At 44.2% G+C, this 23,428-nt stretch overlaps 1 protein-coding gene and 1 long non-coding RNA gene across 5 annotated transcripts in view; one reads left to right on the top strand and one right to left on the bottom strand.

Moving 5' to 3' along the window:
- WNT5B (Wnt family member 5B) overlaps positions 1–23,428 on the bottom strand; it is a 100,815-nt gene that overhangs the window by 4,484 nt on the left and 72,903 nt on the right. For 3 of the 4 annotated variants that reach the window (XM_033163213.1, XM_033163215.1, XM_033163214.1), the window contains exons 2-4: positions 14,231–14,370; positions 12,782–13,029; positions 4,123–4,415 (exon numbers count right to left, since the gene is read on the bottom strand). In XM_033163213.1, coding sequence (XP_033019104.1) covers positions 4,123–4,415; positions 12,782–13,029; positions 14,231–14,370 — 681 coding nt within the window. Of the gene's footprint in view, positions 1–4,122; positions 4,416–12,781; positions 13,030–14,230; positions 14,371–14,728; positions 14,749–23,428 lie in introns of those variants that run through there. The other variant, XM_033163216.1, reaches the window with a different exon arrangement.
- LOC117054417 lies at positions 18,502–22,888 on the top strand. The gene is made up of 2 exons (XR_004427490.1): positions 18,502–18,541; positions 22,766–22,888. It is a non-coding gene; the product is annotated as an uncharacterized LOC117054417 (long non-coding RNA).

Raw genomic sequence — 23,428 nt, forward strand, 5'->3', positions numbered from 1 at the left:
GAGATGAGCCTCCTGGCTTAAGAAAGCATTAGAACAACTTTCTTTCCTTTCTAAATATTCTGCTATACTTCTGGATTTTTTATTTTATGTTGAGTTCAGTCCAGCAACTGTATCAGAGCCAGGCAATCTAAGCATATTCTCCTCCTGCCTTTTTACATTCAGGGTGTCATTTGAGCAAGGTCTCACCATTGCTTTGTCGTGAAACCAATTTCCAATGCTGTTGGGGTTGCAAAATTGCAACATTCATTTGTAGGCCTAATTTCAGGTGCTGGTTCTCATTTTAAAAGCCTTCAACAGTCTCTAGAACCAGCATACAAATATCCTCGTCCTCCCACAAATTACAAATTTCTTGAATGCTCGAGTCAACACTTGAGGTTCTGTTACATAACCCTTAGCTTTCTGAAGTTTGGTAGGTTTTGGCACTAGAAACAGGGCCTTTTTGGTTCTAGCACCTTTTTTTTCAGAATGCTATCCCCAGAGAAGCTTGCCTGCCTCCATCCATCACTATTCTGTTTTTACTGCACTGTTAAAATCCATCTTTTCCAGAGGGGCTTGGGGGAATGCAGGAGTTTGGTGGCAATTGTGGATTCTGTTTTTCTGTTTGTACCGCAGTGGTGTCCTTTGTTGTTTGTTATTTCAATGTCCTTTTGTTGCTCTTGCTATTAATTAAGCATTGCAAAGAGCCTTGGATATAGATAGATAGATGACAGATAGATAGATGACAGACAGATACAGGTAGGTAGGTAGGTAGGTAGGTAGGTAAGTAGGTAGGTAGATACTACAAGAAAAGTAATTTGATTAATTCATTAATTCTGTGCCTTTAAGCATGTGCAGAATGACGCTCCCTTGCACTGTGCAACCACAAACAGCCCCTGCACATGTCAGATGAGAATGAGGAGCTTCTGCAGCAAAAGCCAAGGATGTCACTTCCCGGGAGGCTTTGTCATTATCAGGAAAAGAGAAGAAGCCACACTTCCTTTTCCCCTTATAGGCAAATTAAGTGTAATCCCACACACCGCCACCACACCCTAACCAACAATAGCATCCTTCAGTACTTAACTGAAAAATGTGTAATATTTCAGCATTTTTTATTATTATAAAAAAGGAAGATAATAATAACTAATGTGCAAATGAAAGAGATTGGGGGGAATAGAAGAGGGGGAATTGGCAGCTGAGGAGATCCACCATGCAGGATTAAAGGTTAATTTGGGCTTTGCTGCTTCAACAAATGTGAAAGCCTTGCCATATGGCTGTAAATGTTTCTGGAGGGCCTCATCTATTAAAGGATCCCCCCCTTTATGTTGAGGTCTAGCATATCTTTTACTATTGCTCTGTTTCAGAATGAGCTCTCTATATACTCTGAGCATATGGAGTTTAGGGGCAGATGAGAACCAAAGTATAAAATGAAAGGCACAGCAAAGAGGCAAGTGTGAGGTTTAACTTCCACATCATGCCCAAATATGTGCATTTTTGCAGATGGCTGCAGGAAAACACACATAAGAATAGCACACGGTTCCCTTACAGTGGAAGGTGGGAAGGTGAAGCTCCCTAGCAGTGCCAGTAACCATGCTGTATGACCAGACTGAGATTGTGAAAACCAACTCAATGCCAATGTACACTGAATAAGACTTGGCTCGTTGAGCCTCAGTCTCAAGTCCAGAGTGAGTGATATTATGGAATTTAAAGTTGCTTTCCATGAAGTCTGTGAGACAGAAACCCTAATTCTGCATTCTACTTCCATTATCTAGAGGACAAACCAGATGTAGTGGTGGCAGACTGCCTCTTTAAATGACAGCCTTCCTCAGTCATGTACAAAAAGCCCATGGGAGTCAATTTTAAGAATAAGCGGATTCTGATCTCTGTCCTAGCTAATTGGACCTAATGATAATTTTAAACAAGAGCTCCCTACAAGAGCTGCATGGCAATCTAATCAATCAAAACATGGCTTGAGAGCCAGATGTGGCATGGAAGCTCTCTTCTAAAGACAAACAATTGCTATTTGTATCAGGCAATCCTAAATTGATTACCTGGATACCAATCTAACTGTGATGAATAGACTTGCTTCAAAGTGATGCCGGCACAACTCTGTATGCCTACATTAAAGGGGGATATTTGGCACTAAGAAAGAAATGGTTTCCTCATGTATCTTCTTTGCTGAAATGCAGGTAGCTACGAGCTGGAGCATTTGAAGAAAGATTTTGACTGAGCTATGTAAACAATGTGAAGAGCACAAGTTTCCAGAGGAAGCTAAGATGTCTGGACCTGAAACATAGACCAACTGGACTGAATCTGCAAGTGGAATTTGTTTAAAATCTGTCCCTCTTTGGCCTCCACCTCAAATTCCTTTCTGATTCTTCCCTTGTAAAGAAGTGGGATGTAAAGGGAATCAACGGGCTAATTCCTATGTGGTTAATTAGCCAAGCCTCCTCTCAGCCTTGCTTGGCACTGGGTGGAGTGGCTGATGATTGAGGTCTACTACATGTTGAACGGGTAAACACCATGGCAGGGCTGCCAAAGGCAGACAGATAAGGAGAGACCAAGTGGAGAAAGAGACAGATGGAAGGAAAGGGCAGGCTCAGATAACCGTCAAAGACAAACAAACAACGGGCAATAAAGCTAAAAGTTTGGGGCCCCAAAAAATCCAAGAGTGCAGTGGAGCAGCGATGGGGTCAGGACTGTGTCGAAAACTGAAGCAAATTCAGTTCCATTCCCATCCCCTTCTGGCTCTTCCTGAGAACTGAAGTGGGACAGAATTCGTTCTCCATCACTTGAGCTGCCCCATGCAGTAAGACCTGGTCTCCAATCCAGGAAGAACAGAGGGGGGCAAATTGACTTGTGTAGAGACAATTAAACAGAACACAGCTAGAGTCTTTTTTAAAAAAGAAGAAGCAACATTAATAGCAAAAATGGCACAGGCAGTTAAGTCATTCATCACTAGTGATGTTAATAGGCTAGGTGGAGTGACAGCCTGGCAAGTCCGTATCTTCATGTGTCATTTGTGCAACCACATTCCACACATCATTCATTATTGCAATTAATGCACTAGCTGGGGTGGGGGTGAAAGAATGCTATCACCCTGAGAAGCTTGCTCCGAGAAGGTTTTAAACTGAAAAACAGATTTTATATGTTTTCTTTAAAATGTATTTTTAAAAATAAAATATTACCCATGTTCTCAGCCAAATAACTGCGCTTGTAAAATGCTGTTTCCTTGCATCAGGAAAACATGAATCAGAAGATGAAATTGGACACATGAGCCCTGAAGATACACATACACAGCCTTCATTCAACAGACCTGGCCCCTCTATTCTCTGAGTTAATTCGTGTTACATTTACAACGCGTAAGTGTTTGTGCCCTGTGTTCAGGTCTCCTGATCCAACTACAGTTATTCACATGTTGACAATTGCATCTCACAACAGAAATTCAACAGAAATTCCCCTTACCCCAGGAGAAGGAATATAGTTCAGTGGGGGAGCATCTCCTTTACATGCAAAATGTCCCAGGTTCCAACCCCAGCAACTCCAGGTACAGGTGTGAGAGACCCTTGCCTGAAACCCTGAAGAGCCGCTGCCAGTCGGTGAAGATAATACTGGGCTAGATGGAGCTATGGTCTGACTCAATGTATAGCAGCTTCCTATGTTCCTAACAGGTGGCACCTTACCATCTCCATGCCAGGAGAAAAGCTTCATCTGTTGAACTTCTGTTGCCTGCCATGCAGCTGTTAAAGCAGAGGAGGTTTCTCTTACACTAAAAGGGGACAACCCTAGCTGTAGAATTCTCAGTGTCCAAGGAACACATTTCCCCCCATTTTTTGCAAGTTTTTCTAGTTCCCTTTAGAAGAGTGGGACATAAATATTTGCCACTCCTACTTTTACAAATTATTATTAATGATATGCATGCATGACAGGTAGGAATGGTTCCATGATTACTGGAAAAGGCAGTGTAATAATTAGCATTCAGGTGCCTGAACCGTGTGCTTTTGGTTTGTTTACTTACATTTATTATTAGGTTCAGATAAAACTGTTGGATCTTATAAACTGGTCTCATTGTTAAGAATGCAACACACTGGTTACAATCTAAACTTGCCTCTTCCCCAAAGAGAAAGTGCTAAAAAAGGATCTTACTCTGCGGCCGGCCTCGTTGTTCTGTAGGTTCATGAGTGTGCGGGCCTGCTCCTCGGATCCCTTGGCATAGTTCCTCTCCCTCTCTCTGGCATCCACAAATTCCTTGGCGAAACGGTAGCCATATTCCACATTGTCCCCGCATCCGCCCCAAAGCCAGTCTCGGGGCAGGTCCTTCGGCCGGGCTGTCCGGCTGCAACCGCAGGTGGAAAGCTCCCCTTCACGGCAGGCACGACTGATGGCATTCACCACCCCTGCAGCGCTAACAGCGTAAGTGAATGCAGTCTCTCGGCTACCTGGCATAGAGAATGAGAAGGTTACAAAAATACATAAATCTCCATTAATAGAGGCACTGAGGGTCCAGGGATTTGTACTGCAGCGCAAGCTTCTGCAGTTCTGTATTGCTCACACATTTAATTGTCCAGGCCATCATCCCTCCATGGGAGTAAGTTCAGTGTGGGAATCACCTACAACAGTTCTTAGTTCTGACCCCTTCAGTGCATCTGCAATCATACACAATTACCTGGGAGTAAGTCCCACTGTATGCAGTGTACACACCGTATGCGGTAGGGCTTACTTTTTATTTTATTTATTTAATTTATGTACCACCCTACACCCGTAGGTCTTCTGAGAAAACATATGTAAGTTCAGAATTTTGTACCATCTGAAGATGAGACTCTATTCTCTGAAGGAAAATCCCCCCCCCCAACTGCTAGGTAAAACAACTCAATTTGGGTTCTTTTGGCTATTTGCATAGCACGCCATGCAAAATTAATTTCTACCTTAGCTAATATAAGGACTGTCAAGTTTTTTGGCGGGCATCTCTGGACTGGTGCCTTTTTCTGTTTTGCAGGTGTATTCTGTAACATGCCATTGATAAAATAATAGTAAATTGGTGGTGGATTTATACTAGACTGTCTACAAGTTATTCCACTTTATTAGTTGTTCTGGAATGCTTCCCCAACGTCACCACATTATTGCCATCTGAAGGGGCACTCTTGTACTAAAGCACAACCACAACCAAACCCTGGAACATTTGTGGTATGGGAAGTTACAGGATTTCAGCAAGAAGCTATGCACCAACTGGAAATGAAGCTGTATGTCTGCCACAAAGCTTTTGCAATATTGAAAATAGGATTGTGTATAACTGCCCTGATACCATCCTAAGCACAAATAATCATGAATGAGCAATAAAAAAGGATGTCTAGAGGGCCCCTTGATTCATTTTCCACTGTTGAGAACAGTGTTGGGATTAGATGCCTTTGGCCCGATTCAGCAGCCTCTTCTTAAGCTCTTCTACCAGTTGCTGGGAATCACAAATTAGAAGAGTGTTGCTGCACTCAAGTCCTGCTTGTGGGCTTCTCACACGCACCTGTCTAGCCACAGTAAGAACAGGATGCTTGACTAGATGGGCTTTTGCTCTGATCTGGCAGGGCTCTTGTTATGTTCTCACTGAGTCCTCTCCCCTCTTTCCAGACAATTCCACAGACAACCTTTATATATAATGATAAGTCCCACCCCCCATCTTACTCTAAGACCAGAAGGTTGGCCAGGCTCCTTTGGAGCTAAACCACAGGAACTTACAACAACAGATCCATTTGCTTACGTGCATCTGTGAAAATCACACAGAAAGCAAGCAGGAAGGGATTCGGTTCAGCTTAGTATATATTTTGTTCTGATCCTTCCTTCAGTATGATCTTACAGTACTCTCCTCCCTCTCCCTGTGAATTAGGTTAGACTGAAATATAGGTTGAACTTCATAGCTGAAGTGGTGGGGGATTGAGCCTGGGTCTATCTCTAGTCTGAATCCACCACTCTAGCCACACTGAAGTCTCCCCCACACCAACCCATATGTTTATGTCTCCCTAGTCCCTCTCCCTAGGCTTTTTTTCTGCCCGAGGCTTCTGAAACTAGTGATGAAAAATGAACCAAGGTTGTATGCCACAGGAGAGAGTAACAACCAGCTCCCTCCCTCATGCAACACTTGCTTCTTCAATCTGTTCTCTCTCTCTCTCTCTCTCTCTCTCTCTCTCTCTCACACACACACACACACACACCATTGTCTATGTGATTTGTGGCAGATCAGGGTTTAAACACACATCTGACACCGCCATGCCCATTTTCGCCCCAAATCCTAACTTCCCCATCTCCTGCCAGTTCCAACAGGAAACCAGTTGGCAAATATCCCACAATAATAGTATTACTCAATATTGACACTAGCATTCAGATCCAAAGTTATGTGTTTGTGCACAGAGCTCCATATGAGCAGGAGCTGCCCTGGATGAATGTTAGGGAAAGTTTTGTGTGTGAATCACTATCTGTGTATGGGAGCAATCTCAGCTTGTGCATAATTCTGTATGTGCACTGGAACCCGAGAATGCACCCTAGAATGCATTGCACCATATTGGGACTTTGCTGTTGCTATGGACAGAGCAACTACTTTAGCTGTGTGTTGTTGTTTGAATTTGCTGATCTTAAAAGGAATGAGAATGTGTCACTCCTGCCCCTCAAATATGCCTCATGATTACTCAAGATTTTGGTATCTTTGGGTGGAAATGACAGCAGGGAGACAGATGGTTTGTGATTCCTTTACTTCATCAGACATCCTCTCATCCTTGTTCCTTTGAGTTGACTTCCCTTGGGTCCTCTTATAGACCCCATGCTTTGGATACAACAAAGGACAGGCTGGGCTCCATATATGCCAGGAAGTGTGTGGATCTGCTCAGTTATTGGTACTACACAGCCCAGGTTGAAAGAGACCTCCTGCAGTGGCTGAATCACGCTAAATTGTAAGTATTCGCATCACATTTTTATTGTGGCTCCTACCATTCTGCTTCATTCTCAGCTGCCTCAAGAAGGCAAAGGAAAGAAATATGTCCCGCGGGATATTTGGAAGTAAAATAAACACTGAAATTGTTCAGGGATTTGAGAGAGTTCCTATCACGGCTATTAGCCACAAAGAGGCAGTGTGTTTTCCTAACTACCAGATTCTCAGGAATAACCAAGAGGGAAGTGCTGCTGCCTTCATATCCTACAGTCAGCTCCCCAGAATGCTACTGCTGGAAGGAAGAATGCTGAACAGAAAACATCAGGCTTTGGGTTGGATACAGCAGGGCTCTCCTTACTGTTTTAAGTTCTTTGAGCAGCTAAGCAAGGTGCAACATTCAAGCGGAGTATATGTCACAGGTGGGCAACCTGCGATCCTTGGGTTAATTGTATGTGGCCCTTGACTTAATTTCAAAACTCCTCTGCAGGAGATCGGTTCAGACCTTTGGGTCTGGCAAGAATTCCCCAGTAGCCTGCTGGGTGAGGAAGAAAAGAGTGGGGAAAGTGGGTAGCAGAGAGTGAGAAAAGAGGGCAGAAAGTGTTTTCCAACTCATTTTTTACTCAGTACCCAAACACTGCTGCTTTCAGCTCAATTCACAGATGACAATGTGGCCCAGGCCCTGACAAATTAACTCCTAAGGCATAGCTTTTCAAACTGTGTGTTGCGACACGTTAGTGTGTCGGCTGCAGCATGTCGGTGTGTCGCACAAACACTCCCCACGCTCCTCCCAGGGCTGGAAAGGGGTTAGTCTAACCTCTGGTTTGCTAGTAAAACTGAATTACTGTGTCACGAAATGATGCATGTCTAAAAAGTGTGTCAACAACATGAAAAGCTTGGAAAGTTCTGTCCTAAGGAATGTGGCCCTCAACAACAACAACAACAACAACAACTAAGAAAGGTTCCCCACTCCTGGTGTATGTAATCACGCGGAAGCTCTTAAAGAAGAATTCTCATCACAGAGAATTATGCAGCTCATTTCATGCACCATCTCTAGAGGAGGCATGCAAAAGAATGTGCTCCTCTGGAAGTATCTTCTTCAGAGGTGCTTTTCCCAAGAACTCCCTCCTGAGTGAGGCATGGAAGGTGGCAATGGGCCTTTTCCCTGATGCCACTCCAGCTAAGTAATGCCCTCCTCAAGGAAGCTCATCAGGCACTGGCTCTGGTGATATTTTGGCACCAGGCAAATGCCTCTTCATTTTCATCAGGTCTTTTAATCAGTCTTAACTTTAAGCTGGTCTTATCCTCCATGACTGTTTTTTTTATGCTGTATTTATACTTCTTTGCTTTCAATAGTTATTGAATTGTTAATTGTTTTACTTCTTGGCCTGAGCCACCCTGAGAACTTGTTGTAGGACATCCTATAAGTACTGTATGTAAATACATATATACTTACACACACAGGGGTTTTGCAAGATTCTATTGTGATACAAGAATGGCTTGCCAAACCCATGTGCATGCATTTATCTACATAAGGCTTATATGGACAGTACAAGCCCAGCATACACACACACCTTCATTTTCCTGGAAAAATTTCCAGTCTGCTATGCGGATTCCTAGGTAATCAACATTGGCTGCTATGCATATATATCCCATGTAGCTTACAGGAATTATATGAATTGTTTCAGCCAGTCAGTGTTTCTGCTGATCTAAGTGCATTATTGTATTTTTTATGATTTAATAATGAGGAACTTTTTATTGTAAACCAACTGGGACATTTTAAGAGAAAATCAGTATATAAATATTTTTAATTAATAAAACAACTAATAAATAATCTTATGTATAATTTATTGTAAACGTGTTTCATTGTTGTTTGTTTATTATTACATTTCTGTATCCCACCTTTCTCTCAAAGAGCTCAAGGTAACCATACTTGCCTCCCCCTCCCCATATCTCCATTTCATCCACAACACTGAGAGGTAAGTTACAGGTAGGTAGCCGTGTTGGTCTGCCATAGTCAAAACAAAATAAGAAATAAAAAAAATTCCTTCCAGTAGCACCTTAGAGACCAACTAAGTTTGTTCTTGGTATGAGCTTTCGTGTGCATGCACACTTCTTCAGAGAGGTAAGGTTAGGCTAAGAGGCAGTGAATGGCCTAAGCTCACCTAGCGAGCTTCACAGCTTAACATCTGAACCCTGGTCTTCCAAGTTCTAGTTGAACATGCTAACTACTGCACGAGATTGTCTCTCAACACCATCAACCCTCTAGTTCAGTATTGTCTTCACTGACTGAGAGCTGCTCTCCAAGGCCACAGACAGGGGATATTTCAGGTGCCAGAGATTGAACCTGGAACTTTCTGCATGTGAAACAGATGCTGTTACCACTGAGCTATGGAAACTTGAAGGAAAACATTGTGTAACCTAATGTTATTTGAATAATTCACAATATAGATGACCTCTGATGCCCATTTGGTCCCTGTTGCCTCACTCTTAAGTTATCCCCAAGCAAATGCACTTAGGATCATACGCTTAGATCTACTTATCTCCAATGGGATTAGAGACAAGAGACTCTGAAAACATCTTAGGTATGCTGTAATCACAGAACTCAGTGGGGACTTGCTTCAGAGTAAACATTCATAACATTCACTTGTAAATGTCCCTGTGGGGAATAGAAAGTACAGCAAGAAGTTTCACTGTAATCTGTAGCCTAGCCATTGTAGATTTTGAATTTAAATTACAGATGCTAAGAGGACTGAAAAACAGATACACACACACACACTCTCATTAAATATTATTTTAATCAAAAAGTGTGTGTGTAGGTTATAATATTGTTGCATTGTTTTATGGGGTTGGCTACATTTTTGTTGTGAATTTAATCCACTTTCAGCTCATTGTCTGGAAGGGAATCTGGATGTAAGTGATTAACTGGTCACATCTACACAGAGCAGAAGTAACTCCCTTTGAGCTTAATAGGGCTTATTCCCTGCTATAGAATTTCAGTCTAATTATTAATTATTGGGGAACAATGCAATATATTTTAAGATAACCGGCATTTTCCTAAAATATCCTCAAAATTAAAACATGGCCCATTATTGCTGATGTTTAATTAACCGATGAGAGCCATCCAATCAAATGTAGGTATCCTAAACCAGGAAAGTGATTACAAAGAGAAGGTTTATTAGTGAGAAATAAATGCTCTAAAGGCTACAATCACCTTTTCTCAAAACATACTTCAATTCCTCTGAATGTTAAGGAGAATTTCTGAAGGAATATATTGCCGCCTTGCAAGGGGCCTTTTCCAGCTCTGGGAAAAGCCTGAGAAAAGGAGGCTGTAGTTTTTAACACCTTTCCTTTATTATCCTCACAGTGGACACATCAAACCTGAGCCCGGATTTCCCCATTTCTTGCCAGCGGAGGGTTGCATTTCAAAAGGGTTTGGAACAATGTCTCCACCTCACACCTCAGTTCAAGTATTGAAATGGCCTGTCAATGAACCTCTTTACTGCAGGGCAGATGGCACCCTGGAGATGCCCCATATTCTCATGGTGGGCAGGTTCCAGGATTCCAATGATGGAGAAAGAAGATTCCTCAGTCTCCTCTCCTTCCTTGTCCAAAGAAGCAAAGGGACTGCATGTCATATTTTGGAGATGAGAGAAGGCAAGTACAGTAGGGCACAAATTGTCTGTGGGTTTTGTAAGACAATGAAGTGGAATTTCCAAATAAGGCTTCCCTATCTGAGTAATCTGACAACAGAGAGAGAAAACTAAAGGAAGAGAGATCAGTGGGTTGCAGACTTCACTTGCATTATTTGTTTATATAAGCATTTCTATACTGCCACATCATAAAATATCAGGTTGGTGTACAACATAAAAACTTAAAAGACCATTTTTTTAAAATGCAGATAATCTTTAAGGTGACTGGCTGATCAAAAATAAAACGTAAACAGCTGCAAAGACCTCTTGGCTTAAACAGCGTCTTTGAGAGATGCCTGAAAGTAAAAAACAAGGATGCCAGCCAAATCTCTGCTGTAAGAGTATTGCACAGCATGGGACCCATACACTGCTGTTCTGCTGGAACCTCCAACCGGCTTCTTCTCCCCAAGTTCCAGATGTGTGTTGACCTTCCAAACAGGTGGATAACTGAATAATATACCCAGGGAAGTTCTAGAACCCTTCCCAATAGCTTAGATACAGCCAGAGCTTAATCATGGAACCAGTTTCAATGATAATGATAAGCACATCCAGTAATGGTGACTCTGAGCAATGTACAGAGTGCATTTCCCCAACACATTTAAGAATGAGAGGTCAGCTGTTAGGCTGCAGAGCTTACGTCTTCTGGACACTTTTGAGTGCATCTGATTTTAAATACTAATTGTGACCAATAAGCACATAAAGAGATACAAAATAGGTAAGACAGCAAGCAACGCAACGATCCCTTAGGTCCACTTTCCACAAGGCCATTTCCAAAACAGTGCCTATACTGCACACCTGTGCAGTACATAAAGCATATGTATCACACAATTAGAAGCCCTGACTGGCAGTGGGACTGATTTCTAGCATCTCACTCTTTAAGCTTCACATAACTTTTCATCAGGCAGAATTCAAAGGTACCTGCTCTGTTTAGTTAGAGGAAACAAGGGAGGCTTTCCAATGCAAATGTTTTAGTCATTTCAGACAATGCCATCTCTAATCAGAAAACCTTTTAACACTTCTAGTATATGACACATTGACCGGCAGGGTGTTACAGACAAGTTACAATGACTCACAGTCTCGGTTCAGTCCATTTGTCCTTTGTATTCAAAAAGGTAGTGAGCTGTAACTCCAGGTATATCTTTGATCAATGTTTTAGGGATTTATTTAATAGTGAAGCCTGAGGCCAGAGTGAGAACTGTTATGCTTAGATACCTTGAAGGAGGGAGGGGAAGACTTTAAATTGGGCACAGCAGAATTAAGGATTGATTGGTCTCTGAAAGTATCTATCACTCTATCTTTGCTACTCCTCAAGCACTTGAGAAAGCACTGTATGAAATCACACCCTTTTCTTCCATGCAGGTTTCCCTGACTCTACAAACCACCCACAACCATTTTCCCTTGGCATTAATCTTATCTCCTTTCCTTTCTCCAACTGGTGCTACCCGGAAGCTAGCTGGCTCCCCTTTACCTTCCACCTGCTCCCCCACCTCTCTCATACAAACTGGCTTTCCCATGACTTTTTAACACCATTTGCTCCATTCTGCACATGATACTCATGCCACCTACAACCCATCTCTCTTTTTGTTGGTGCACCATGCTTGCACCTGTGTGCAAATCACCTTCCTACTTCCATATTCTCAGGTGATGATATCCTCAAAGTAGCTCTAGCCTTAACGGTGAACCCCACTCACTTCTACTGCTTTACCCAGCCTCTTAATGCAATGATGGGGAGTCTGTGACCCTCCAGATGTTGCCGGACTACAACTCCCCATCATCCTTTTTTTAAAAAGTTTTTATTTATTTTCATGGTACAGAATATAAATTTTGAGAAAACACATTACTGCAGCACTAAATAACAAATAATGAAATGACAGACTTTTATCATGCCATGTGTTACAAGTTTCATTTGGTTACTCTAAAAGATCACGCCACATTTTCCCATGAATACTAGGTGGATTCCTGAACTCCCCATCATCCTTGACCACTGGACTGTGCTGGCTGATGGGAACTGGACTCCAGCAACCTATGAAGGACTGAAGATTTCCCATTCATCACTCTTGTTCTAGATACCTCTGCTCTTAGGAGAGGCCATTTCCCCCAGATGTTGCTCTTGATGCCTCCCAGTCCACACCTTCTCATCTCCACCACACCTTCTATGATCCTTAGAACCACCACCCCACCCTCTCCACCCTGGACCCTCACTTACCTATGCTCATGACCCTGCCAAACACAGACGTGTTGTCCACTGTGCTGCAATTCCACCGTCTCTGCCGGAACTGGTACTGGCACTCCTTGATGGCATTCTTGGCCCCCTCACCAATGTACACCATGTGCTCTTGGTAAAGTTGGCACAGCTTCCTCTGCCCAGGGGAAAGCCCTGGCAGCTGGCTGCACACGGGCTGAGCGCCAATGATGTACATCTCAGGTCTCTGGATTGGGTTCATAGCCAATGACCTAGAATGAGAAACCAACACCATGATGAATCAATCAATCATTCAGTCCAATCTCAGGCCAGCTCTCTGTCTCTCGCAGACAGAGGCTTTGTCTTTCCAACAGAATGTGGACAGGACTGGAAGGGAGAGACCCTGCTTGGGGAAATCACAAAGAGACCTCTTAAGAGCCAAGTGGCAGAGACTTCCCAAATTGGGGAAGAGGATTCAAAGTAGCTAACTAGCCCCCGCCCCCTGTAAAAAGGCACCAGCCTCCTACATCGGATGCATAAACTAACACAGCCACACTTCTGGAATTAATTAAATCGGGAGAACCAACAGTTTCCTACAACTGATCAGGAACCGACAGCACGCACACACACACACACACCCCACCAAACACCAGTTTAGGGTCTCTCATCAGGAAATGCCTGCCTTGCTCCGAGCTTTGGAAAAAACCAGTCTCCATGTGGACTTTTGGTTTAATAACAGAAGAGTGCCAGGCGCTGCCCAGAAAGTGAGAAGGTCCCTGCCTCACAACACAGACCCTGCCGCCCTTTCAAGCGAGTTCTCCACAAATGCTGGCAATTTTTAAGTCCTTGGAAGTAAAAACTCCTACTGGTTACAACGGAACTAACTTCCAGGAGATGCGCTCGGAACTGAGGATGTCACTTAGACCGGGCAGGACAACGATGGACGCAAAGGAGAAAACGAAACAGCCAAAACAGGGAAGCGTAGGTAGTTAGTCGCATCTATTGAGAGGGGAGAATGTGCTTTTTCAGTCCGTTCCCCTTATTTATCAGAAGTACTTTCAAAGGGGCTTTCCCCCCTTAAAAATAGATTTTTGCTGCAGAAAAGACGCGGAGCCAACAACACACACTACTCCCAACGCGCGCACTGGGTGTCTTCCGAGTGGCGAACTGCAGCGAGTTCTTGCAAAAGATGCTGTTAAAACCAGGAACGGGAGGGGCAGTTAAAAGACTTCCCCAAAATCCCAAGTCCCCACCACAGCCTCTAACTAAGGCCAGGAGGAAACTCCACGTGCGTTTTCTGTCCCCGGGGAGTGAGTGAGTGCGGAGGTGCTGGTGGTGTCGGAGAGAGAAGGCGTCCCTTTTCGTGCCTGGATTCTTCCCTCACCATTCCTCGGGGCCCCCTCCAAAAATACGCAAACACAGGACAAAGGGGAGAAAAAGTAAGTCGGGCATCGCCCGTTGGGTCTCACTCACCACCAGGAGCTGGCCTCGACCAGGAGCTGCGTGCAGCCGCAGAGGAGAGTCAGGCTGAGGATCAGCCGCGTCCCTGGCATGGTGCGCTTCCCGCGGCTCCCGCGTCTTTGCCCAGCCAGGCTGAGACACATCAGGGCTCCCTGCAAGACAAGGAAGGGAAGGCAATGAAAAGGAGGGGAGTCAGCCCGAGAGAGGAGGAGGAGGGAGGGAGGGAGGGGGGCGCAGCAGCTCCGGCGAGGTGGGAGGGAAGGAGGGATCTCAGCAGCAGCAGGGAGGCTGGCCGCTCGCTTGCTCTCCGCCGCCCCCTCGCCCCAGCCACCGCGCAGAGCGTCTCTGGAGACCTGCTGGGCTTGGAGACATGCCGGAGATCTTCTCCCAGGGCGCCCACCCTTCTGCATCTCCACCCACCCACGGAGATGGGAGAGGTCGGTGGGTGGCACGAACAGTGGCAGTATATTCCACTTACACACACACACACACACACACACACACACACACAGACTGCACATGCTCAGAGGCATTCACTTCTTCGCTAGGAGGGCTAGAGAGAGAGAGAGAGACAAAGCAAGTGAGGGAATTCTTCTGGAGGGCTGGCGGGATGATTCATAAAGCAGGGCATGCATCAAAGGGTAGGGCGGGAAGGGGAAGTAGCGACAAAAACGAGAGGTCTGGTACTAGTTAAAAATGAGCAAAGTGTGAAAAGGTGGGGAGGTTAAAGGGGGCCCTTAAAATCAAGGCATACTTTCCGGCTGGTGTTGCAGCAAGCTTTCAAGTTACACAGCATCCCTTTTTGGAGACAAGTGCTGAAATGTTAGCTGTGCCAGCTTTTGACTTACACATAATTTTTCCTCCTTAACTCTGTATTTTCTTGTTCCTTGAGGCCAAAATGGTTAAGAGCATTTCGGGGCTGCTCTTCCCTCAGGTGGTTAGCCCCCCAGAGGTGTGCAGATTTGAGCTAAGTTCCTTCTAGTGAACAACGCAATGGTTAACACAGTCCCATATTATGGAGAAATGGATACTAGGCAGATCTGGTGCCACCTGGCATTCTCAAAGCATTCTGTCTTCCTAGAAAGGTCTTAGTCTCCAGCTTACTATTACTAGGCATATCACAGTGGTGAAAGGAGACTCTGGGGTGAGCCCTGGCTCAGTTTAAATCCTACAAGGGCTGCTGACCGGATTACACAAAAGCAACTCATACAGTTGCTTGGCATGGCAACATACTTAAGACAGTGGCACACCTGGCTTGACAATATGCAATCTAGAAATTGCACTCCAGGCTTCTTTTTTTCAGTGGTTGCAAGGGATGCTGAGGTGCAGCCTTGCATTTGTGTGCCAAAATGCTTTGAGGCATCATATCTCTTGGATTGTGTGATGCGATCACTTGGAGCAGGCCTGACCTCCCGCAGAGAAAAATGGAGGTAAAGGAGGAGGAGGAGAAACAAGAAGAGCAGTACAGTACACTAAAATGGGGAGGAGAGCAAAGAAACTTCCCCTGCTCCTTTCATGGCTAATCATCAACTCCATCCCAAAAACACACAAGGAGAAGGAGGCTGGAAGGATATCATCTTTCCAGACCAGATCACTAGAAAACTTGCTCACTTCCTTTCAAAGAGATCCCATTGGCAAGGCTTAATTTGGGGGCAAGAAATCATCCCTGAAAGATATTTTAACATCAGCACAATTAATTAGTTCATAATAAAGAGGAGAGAGAGTGTCTGAACACCTGCAGAGTGTTCTTCCCTTGCTACCATGCACAACCAGATTAGCCAAGGGGGGATGGGTAGGTTCTTCAAGTCAATAGGCAAAACTTCCAGGAAAGTATGAGCCAACTCTTGTTTAAAAATTAACTGGAGGGTGGAGGTGCGAGAGGAGATGGCTTTCATGGTCCCTCCCCCCCCTTTCGTTCATACTGGAAGGAACATCCTTTTGTCAAGAAGGCTGCATAAGATTGTGTTACTGCTCCTGTTATCTCTTACCCTTTGTGTCAAGAGTAACACAATTTCTGCATATATTTAAAAACAACAGCACATGCCTTCTGACCATCTTGGCAAATCATCCACTTTTAGAGTTGTGTTTGAAAGTTTTGTAAATCATTTCTGCCCTTTCAGGGGTATCTGAAGATTTGTAAAAAAACAACAACAAAGGGGCTTAGGGCACCTTAAATAGTAACAGATTTATTGTGTCAAGAGTAACACAAATTCTGCACATAGGTAGATAGATAGATAGATATAGATTATATTTAAAAATGGGCATTCTGACCATTGTGGCAAATGACTCATTTAGAAAACTGTGTTCAAAGGTTTTGTAAATCATCACATCTCTTCAGAAGGACCTAAAGATTTGTGGCACCTTAAAAATTAACAAATTTATTATAGTGTAAACTTCTGTAGCCTAGAGTTCACTTTAGCATGCATTTGGTGAAGTGGACTCTAGACCACAGAAGCTTCAGCCACAATAAACGTTAGTTTTTAAGATGCCACAATACTTCACTATTTAAGCTATTTTAGCATGACTACTCTTATGGAAGCTGCATGGGGGATGGGGGAAGCAGGTTTCACAGGATCATTTGTGACATTTTAAGTCAGCTCAAACCCAAATTAGGGCAATCCACTAATTTGGCTGCAACTCATCAAAAGAGCTCAGCTCCACCAGCAGAGACATGGATATGGGGCACTCAATGGCCATGTCACTTTCAACACTGGAATTCATACTTAGTTTAGGGAGGGTGCATGACTGTGTCCATACTGAGCTTTGAATGGAAACTCTTTACTCAGCCTACAGCCCTTTAGGGCTGCTGCTGCAATAGCAGGAAATTTACATAGACCTTTAAAGTGCACCAGACACAATACTTGCCCTGAAATCAGGCATATAAAACCTCTGGACCGCCTAATGTTGTGGGACTACAATTCTCATCATCCCTGACAGTTGGCCATACTGGCTGTGGCTGATGGGATTTGCAGTCCAAAACATCTGAAGGACACCAGGTTGGGCAAGGCTGATCTGAAAGGTCACAGGCTCCCCACCCCTGTCTTGTAAGACAACAGATATGCTCACTGGTGCACTTTCTGATTGTGGGAGATAATGCAAGCACACCAATTGCTCAGAGTAGTACACTGAATGAGTAGGGAAGAGGGGGGAAACCCTTCTCTTCCTACCTCAGACGTGGCTGCAATCCCATGCTTACCTACCACAGAGTAAATCCCATTAAACTCAATGGAACTTAACTTCCAAATGCACTGTGTGAATATTGAAGGAGGAGGGGTTGCAGCCAAAACGCATGCAGGGTCAATCCCAGGTATCTTTAGTTATTAGCAGGGTTTGGGAAATGCTCTGTCAGAGAGAGAGAACTGATAAAAACCGGTTAGATAGTCTGATTAGGAATGTGAGGGCTTCACACATTATAAAGAGGCAGCAGATGAAGACAATGATGGAGTGTCGTTTCGGGGTGGGGCTTAACTCAGCCCCAAGGGATGGCTCCAAGCCATTTGGTATTAGCCCATCAGGGGGCGCCCCAGAGGCACTTCTGCTCCCCTTCCAGAGAGCATGGTGGCGGCTCGCTAGCAGGTGTGCAGCGCATGGTCCTGCGAAGGCAGATCAAAGGGAGTGAAACCTCCTTCCTTTGTCATGCAGAGCCTTCCCGGAAATGACCTGGCCTCTATGGCAGGGGACTAACAGCTCCCCCGCAATTCCTCCTGAAAATAAACCTCCTCTTCAAAAGGAGTCCCTGTAATAACCCCGCTCACTCACAGTCCTGCCCCTCCTTCCAACCCCTAGGGCAGGAGGTTTTGTGTATGTAAGGGAGGGTGGGGGAAAGCAGCCAAGATGGAGCAAGAGATAGGGCTGGCACCACCAGAGCCTAATGGCTTTATGGAGGGGGAGAGAGCCGGCTCAGGGAACTTCAGGCAAAACTTCAAAGGCTTGTCCAAACATCAGATCCTCAAACCCACAGGCAAGCCTTGGCCAGAGATTCTGTTGCATCACTTCCTAATACTCCTAATAATCCTGTGCTTCATTTCTACAATGAGAGGTTCTGGGGCTCAAGTTCGCCCGAGAATCCGGAAGCTGCCCCATCTTACACACATGGGCACAAATTGTGATTCTTGGGTGGCATTGCACTTTGCACATGCTCAAAGGCACCCTCATCTTCACAGCTTATCTGCAGCACAGAAAACGGGTGCTGCTGCTGAACCTTATTGTTGGCTCATAGTTATGAATGATGACTGTGGAATCAAGTGATGACTTACTTTGGGAATGAGCCATCATGAAACCCGAGCTTGAAAAGGGCTATTTGCTGAAACTGATGTTTTACAGGTGAGTCATAGTATTTTTATTGTTGTTGTTTATGATCTTGCTTTGGGAATGAGTCTATAGATCAAACATCCACGTGGATCTCAGGGTTCTAGTAAAAAAACAAAGCAGACCCCAAAAGCCTGAAGCCTGAACCAACACAAGCCTCATACACAAATTCCAGGGAAAACACAGGCATAGAAAAATTTCCCAAAACCTGACACAAGTAAACCTTATTAAACCCCCAAAGGCAACTCTTTCCTTTGTTTAAACTGTGAAAACACTACTGTATGCTGCAAAGACATTGCTGAAGGATATATGACATCTGTGTCGGCTACAACTACCTTGAAGTATAGGTAGATCCAATTTTACACTGCTTGAATAGAGGACACCTTCAAATAAAGGACTGTCTTCTGTAAGGTAGGACACATGGCCACCCTAATCCTTAATTTCTGAAGAGAGAGGTGAATGGGCTGAAGATGATGCCTACAAATCATACAAATCACATTGTCTGACCAAGGGCAAATAAGGGTCACAGCTATGCAGTATCAGTAGCAATCACAGGAGATTAATTTTATTTATTTATTTCAGTTATATCCCATCTTTCTTCCAAGGAGCTCAAGGTAGTGGGCATTGTCCTCCCCTCCTCCTTTAATCCTCACAACAACCTTGTTGAGGTAGGTTAAGCTGAGAGGCAGCGACTGGCCAAGGTCACCCAATGCGCTTCAGTTTGCCAAGGATTCTAACCACTACACCACACTGCCCTTAATTTTGATCAGGACCACGGTGCTTAAGGAATTTTTGCAACCTTTTCACTGTGTCATTTTCCTTTTTAAAGCTCATGAAGCTGCTATTTTCCCTGCAGGGCAACACACACACACATCGTATTGAGAGCAAGTAATAACTGTGGGAAAGGGATTCCTATTGGGAAACAACACTACGTGGAAAGGGTTAATTTGCCCTTTCCCCAGCACAGCAGTGCAGATCTAAATTGCATGCAAACACACTGGCACATATACACATGTGAGGCTGCTATTAAGTTTTTAAGTGGTTTGACCCTTAGTGTTTAAGAGCAGTCTTTTGGTTCACAGGAATGAGATCAGTGGTTCCTCCTGTTCATCTTAAATAACATCCCTGCTCCATCTTGCTGATTATAGGCTGGGTCATCATCACACACACATATATATGGTCTCTACACACCAGGTCCCCCCAGAAAGATGTCACAGATGTAGATCAGCCCTGGGGCCAAAGTTCTGTTGCAATAATTTGGGTCCCAAAAGGTTCCCTTCTTTCTCCTCCCACCAGGCTTCCCTCTCCAGGATTCTTGGTCTGCAACTGATCGGTTTACGATCCAAGGTATGCAAGCAACTACGTTTCATAGATATCCTCGTAAACACCAGCAGTGATCATCAATCACCAAAGCTCAAGAGTTCAGGGGCCGCTGAAGCATTTTTATTTATATTTTCAGATTCTACAAGCTGCTACAGCAAAGCTGCTGTGTTTGTTTGCACCAAAGCTGTGCTTGCTGCACTGCCTCATATGTGATGTACCTGCTGTTCCTGATGGCCTGTTACACCTGGCAGGCAGATGTGAGACCTGCCAGCCCCAGAATGAGCCTTGGGACAAAAAAATACCTTGTATATATGATTGGCTCTCCAAAGGAAAGCAAAGGACACTATCTAGGCCAGGGGTCAGCAAACTTTTTCAGCAGGGGGCCAGTCCACTGTCCCTCAGACCTTGTGGGGGGCCAGACTATATTTTGGAAAAAAAAATATGAACAAATTCCTATCCCCCACAAATAACCCAGAGATGCATTTTAAATAAAAGGACACATTTTACTCATGTAAAAACATGCTGATTCCCAGACTGTCCATGGGCCGGATTTAGAAGGCGACTGGGCTGCATCCAGCCCCCGGGCCTTAGTTTCGGGACCCCTGATCTAGGCACAGCAGGATCTGCATCTGACGGAAACAGGTCTACATTATCCCCTGTACCTCTTCCAGCTCTCCAACCTTGTTTGTTACATATGTGGGCTGGAGGAGGGGAACGGTGTATTTCTGTTAAGATTTCTTAAAAAGAAGTGATGGGTAGAATGGAAAATTCTGCCTGCCTGTCTAGAGAGGAAGGAAGTTGTGTGCGGATGGATGGTTTTTCCATAATAAATGCCGAATCGGCACAGAGGTGGCGTAACGTCACTGAAAAGCATTGCTAGCCAGTCCCAGGTATAGGCATTTGCATGCATGTATACATTCAGAGGCAGTGAAGGATAGGCGTGCCTGGCGTGCTCTGGTCCATGGGGTCACGAAGAGTCGGACACGACTGAACAACAACAACAACATACATTCAGAGGCACATTGGGTTAGAATCTGGTTTCTGGATGCTGGACACAAGGGAGCCTTCTTTGACCACAAGAAAGAGTTTGCAAAACTGTAAACATCTTGTTCAGAAGCAGGGACCCTTCAACACTGAGGACTTTGAGCCTAAATGATGTTCACTGAGCTCCAGTTCATGGTTTGAACGATAAAGTTTTGAAAGGGGAAACTGTGTTGGAAAAATATGAGGTGCTGAGCACAACATGTTCCTTACGAGACAGTTAAGGAACCCTTGATATGGGGCCACAATCCTTGCAGCAACCCTATGCACATTTTCTTTTGTGCCTGCCTTAATGGAGTCAGCAAGACTTACAGTATAGCTGAATAAATATGTAAATATTCAGGTTACAGTTCTGTCTTACTACAAAGGAATTTCAGAAATAGACTGGAAAGAGAAGTTGCTGAATTGCAACTAATTACCAAACTTAAAACCATGGAGAGACCTGGTCTGAACAAAGACATTGGATTCTTATCTCATTATACACGACAAAGCTACCTTTAGCCATTTTACCCCTTGCTTTTTCCTGTAAGACCAATTGCAGTTGTTAACAGTCATCAACAGGTTTTCCACACCTATCAGCCAATCACCCATTCCCACCACCCTTCTGAGTAATACCCCTCCCCACTCTCTCACTATATATTAGGGTCTGGTGATTTCTGTTTCATTGTATCTGAAGAAGTGTGTATGCACACGAAAGCTCATACCAATAACAAACTTAGTTGGTCTCTAAGGTGTTACTGGAAGGAATTTTTTTATTTTTTATTTTGTTTTGACTATGGCAGACCAACACAGCTACCTACCTGTAACTAGTTCTGTCAATAGTAAGTGACATTATTTAGCTGTTCTTTCCCTGCAGGTGATGACTTACCCTTGCCTTGCTTCACCTTATAACAATCCTGGCAAATCTTGATGGCACCTATACAAGGGTTCCAGTCTAAATAAAGGCCTTGGTTCTACACTTAGAGCAACCTCTTGGAGGTCATCAGGTCTCCCAGAACCCCCGTCCCAGCCTTGAGCCTGTCTCCTGCCACAAACAAAGAAGCCTCCATTCATCCTCTCATAACCTTAAATCAGGCTTCCTCAACCTCAGCCCTCCAGATGTTTTTGGCCTACAACTCCCATGATCCCTATATAGCAGGACCAGTGGTCAGGGATGATGTGAATTGTAGTCTCAAAACATCTAGAGGGCCGAGGTTGAGGAAGCCTGCCTTAAAGAGACATATCAATAAATTAGTTAATGTTCAGAAGTAGAGCATGCTGCCTTCAGATGTTGTGGACTACAACATCCATCACACCCAGCCAGCATGGCCAATGGTCAAGGTATATTGGAGTTGTAGACCCTGGAGGGCACCACATTGACTACCCCTGTCTTAGAATGCCCTGTCTTGTGTAGGTTTCCTCAAAAGAAAGTCTTGTGTCCAATGGTGCTTACTTCCAAAGTAGCCTTACACAGCCTGAACCTTTGGATCTTTACTTACTTCAGTAACTGGAGTTTGCTTCAGGAGAAGCATGCATAGGATTGAATCTCTCCAAAGACTCCAGTATAACTTTGGAATGAGGTTTCTTTGGAATGAACTAGATGTCATGTTAGTCACATTTTGTTTAATTTTGTGACTCAGAGTTTTCTTTTAACTTGCAATACTCACAGAGGACCCCAACCAGGATTGGGTTCATGGCATGAGGGGATGGTTTTAATTCCTCCCTTTGCCATTTTCACCACTGACAATCACATGTACATATGCAAATGTACACACACCAAAGTTGCTGTTTGCCTTGAGGCTGCTGTTTGAATTTTTGAATCATGCTAGAAGTGTTTCTTCACTAGTTCCCTTCGTCCAAAGTCTGATTGCATTTCCTCTATCTTCTTCGCCCAAGGGAGACAGATGATGTGCCCTGCCCATCTTTGACACCAGTGAAGAATTCAGGGACTGAAACCAATGACAACATGGAGGGAGCAATAAACCATAGGATGATGGTACAACAGAGTGCAAACAGGAATTCCTCTCATGGTGCACCAATTCTCTTGTGGTTATTTCTGGCTGAGAACCTAAGACTGAAGTACAGTATTTGATTAAGGCTCTTAACGTGGTATTTATGTGACTGAACCTTTGAGAGTTAATAATAATTTTAAAAAGAGAGCACAGAGCAGAGCCATAGAAACTGAAGAGTGCAGATGTCTCAGTCCAGTCTGAAATATTTTAATGATTTGTCTTTAAACACCACCACCACTGGACTCACTTAAACCTCTGTTTTTTTTCAGAGGAGGAACTGGAGGCTGAAGTGAGTGACACCACCACCAATCACTGCCAGCATATAGGGCTCCCAAACATTCTTTCATCTGGGAAGATGTAAAAAAGGCTATGGGTTGGATCCAGACTTAGGCTGTGTTCACTCTGTTTGTAGCACAAGAATGTTGTATTTTTCAATTTAAAATCATTCACACTCATCCTCAACATGCTGGTTTCAATCTAGATTGATTCTAGATACTGCAGTCCACAAAGGTGGGTGTGGTTACTTGATACAGGTTTGAAAACCCTC

This window comes from Lacerta agilis, chromosome 10, assembly GCF_009819535.1.
Source record: "Lacerta agilis isolate rLacAgi1 chromosome 10, rLacAgi1.pri, whole genome shotgun sequence".
Taxonomy (NCBI): domain Eukaryota; kingdom Metazoa; phylum Chordata; class Lepidosauria; order Squamata; family Lacertidae; genus Lacerta; species Lacerta agilis.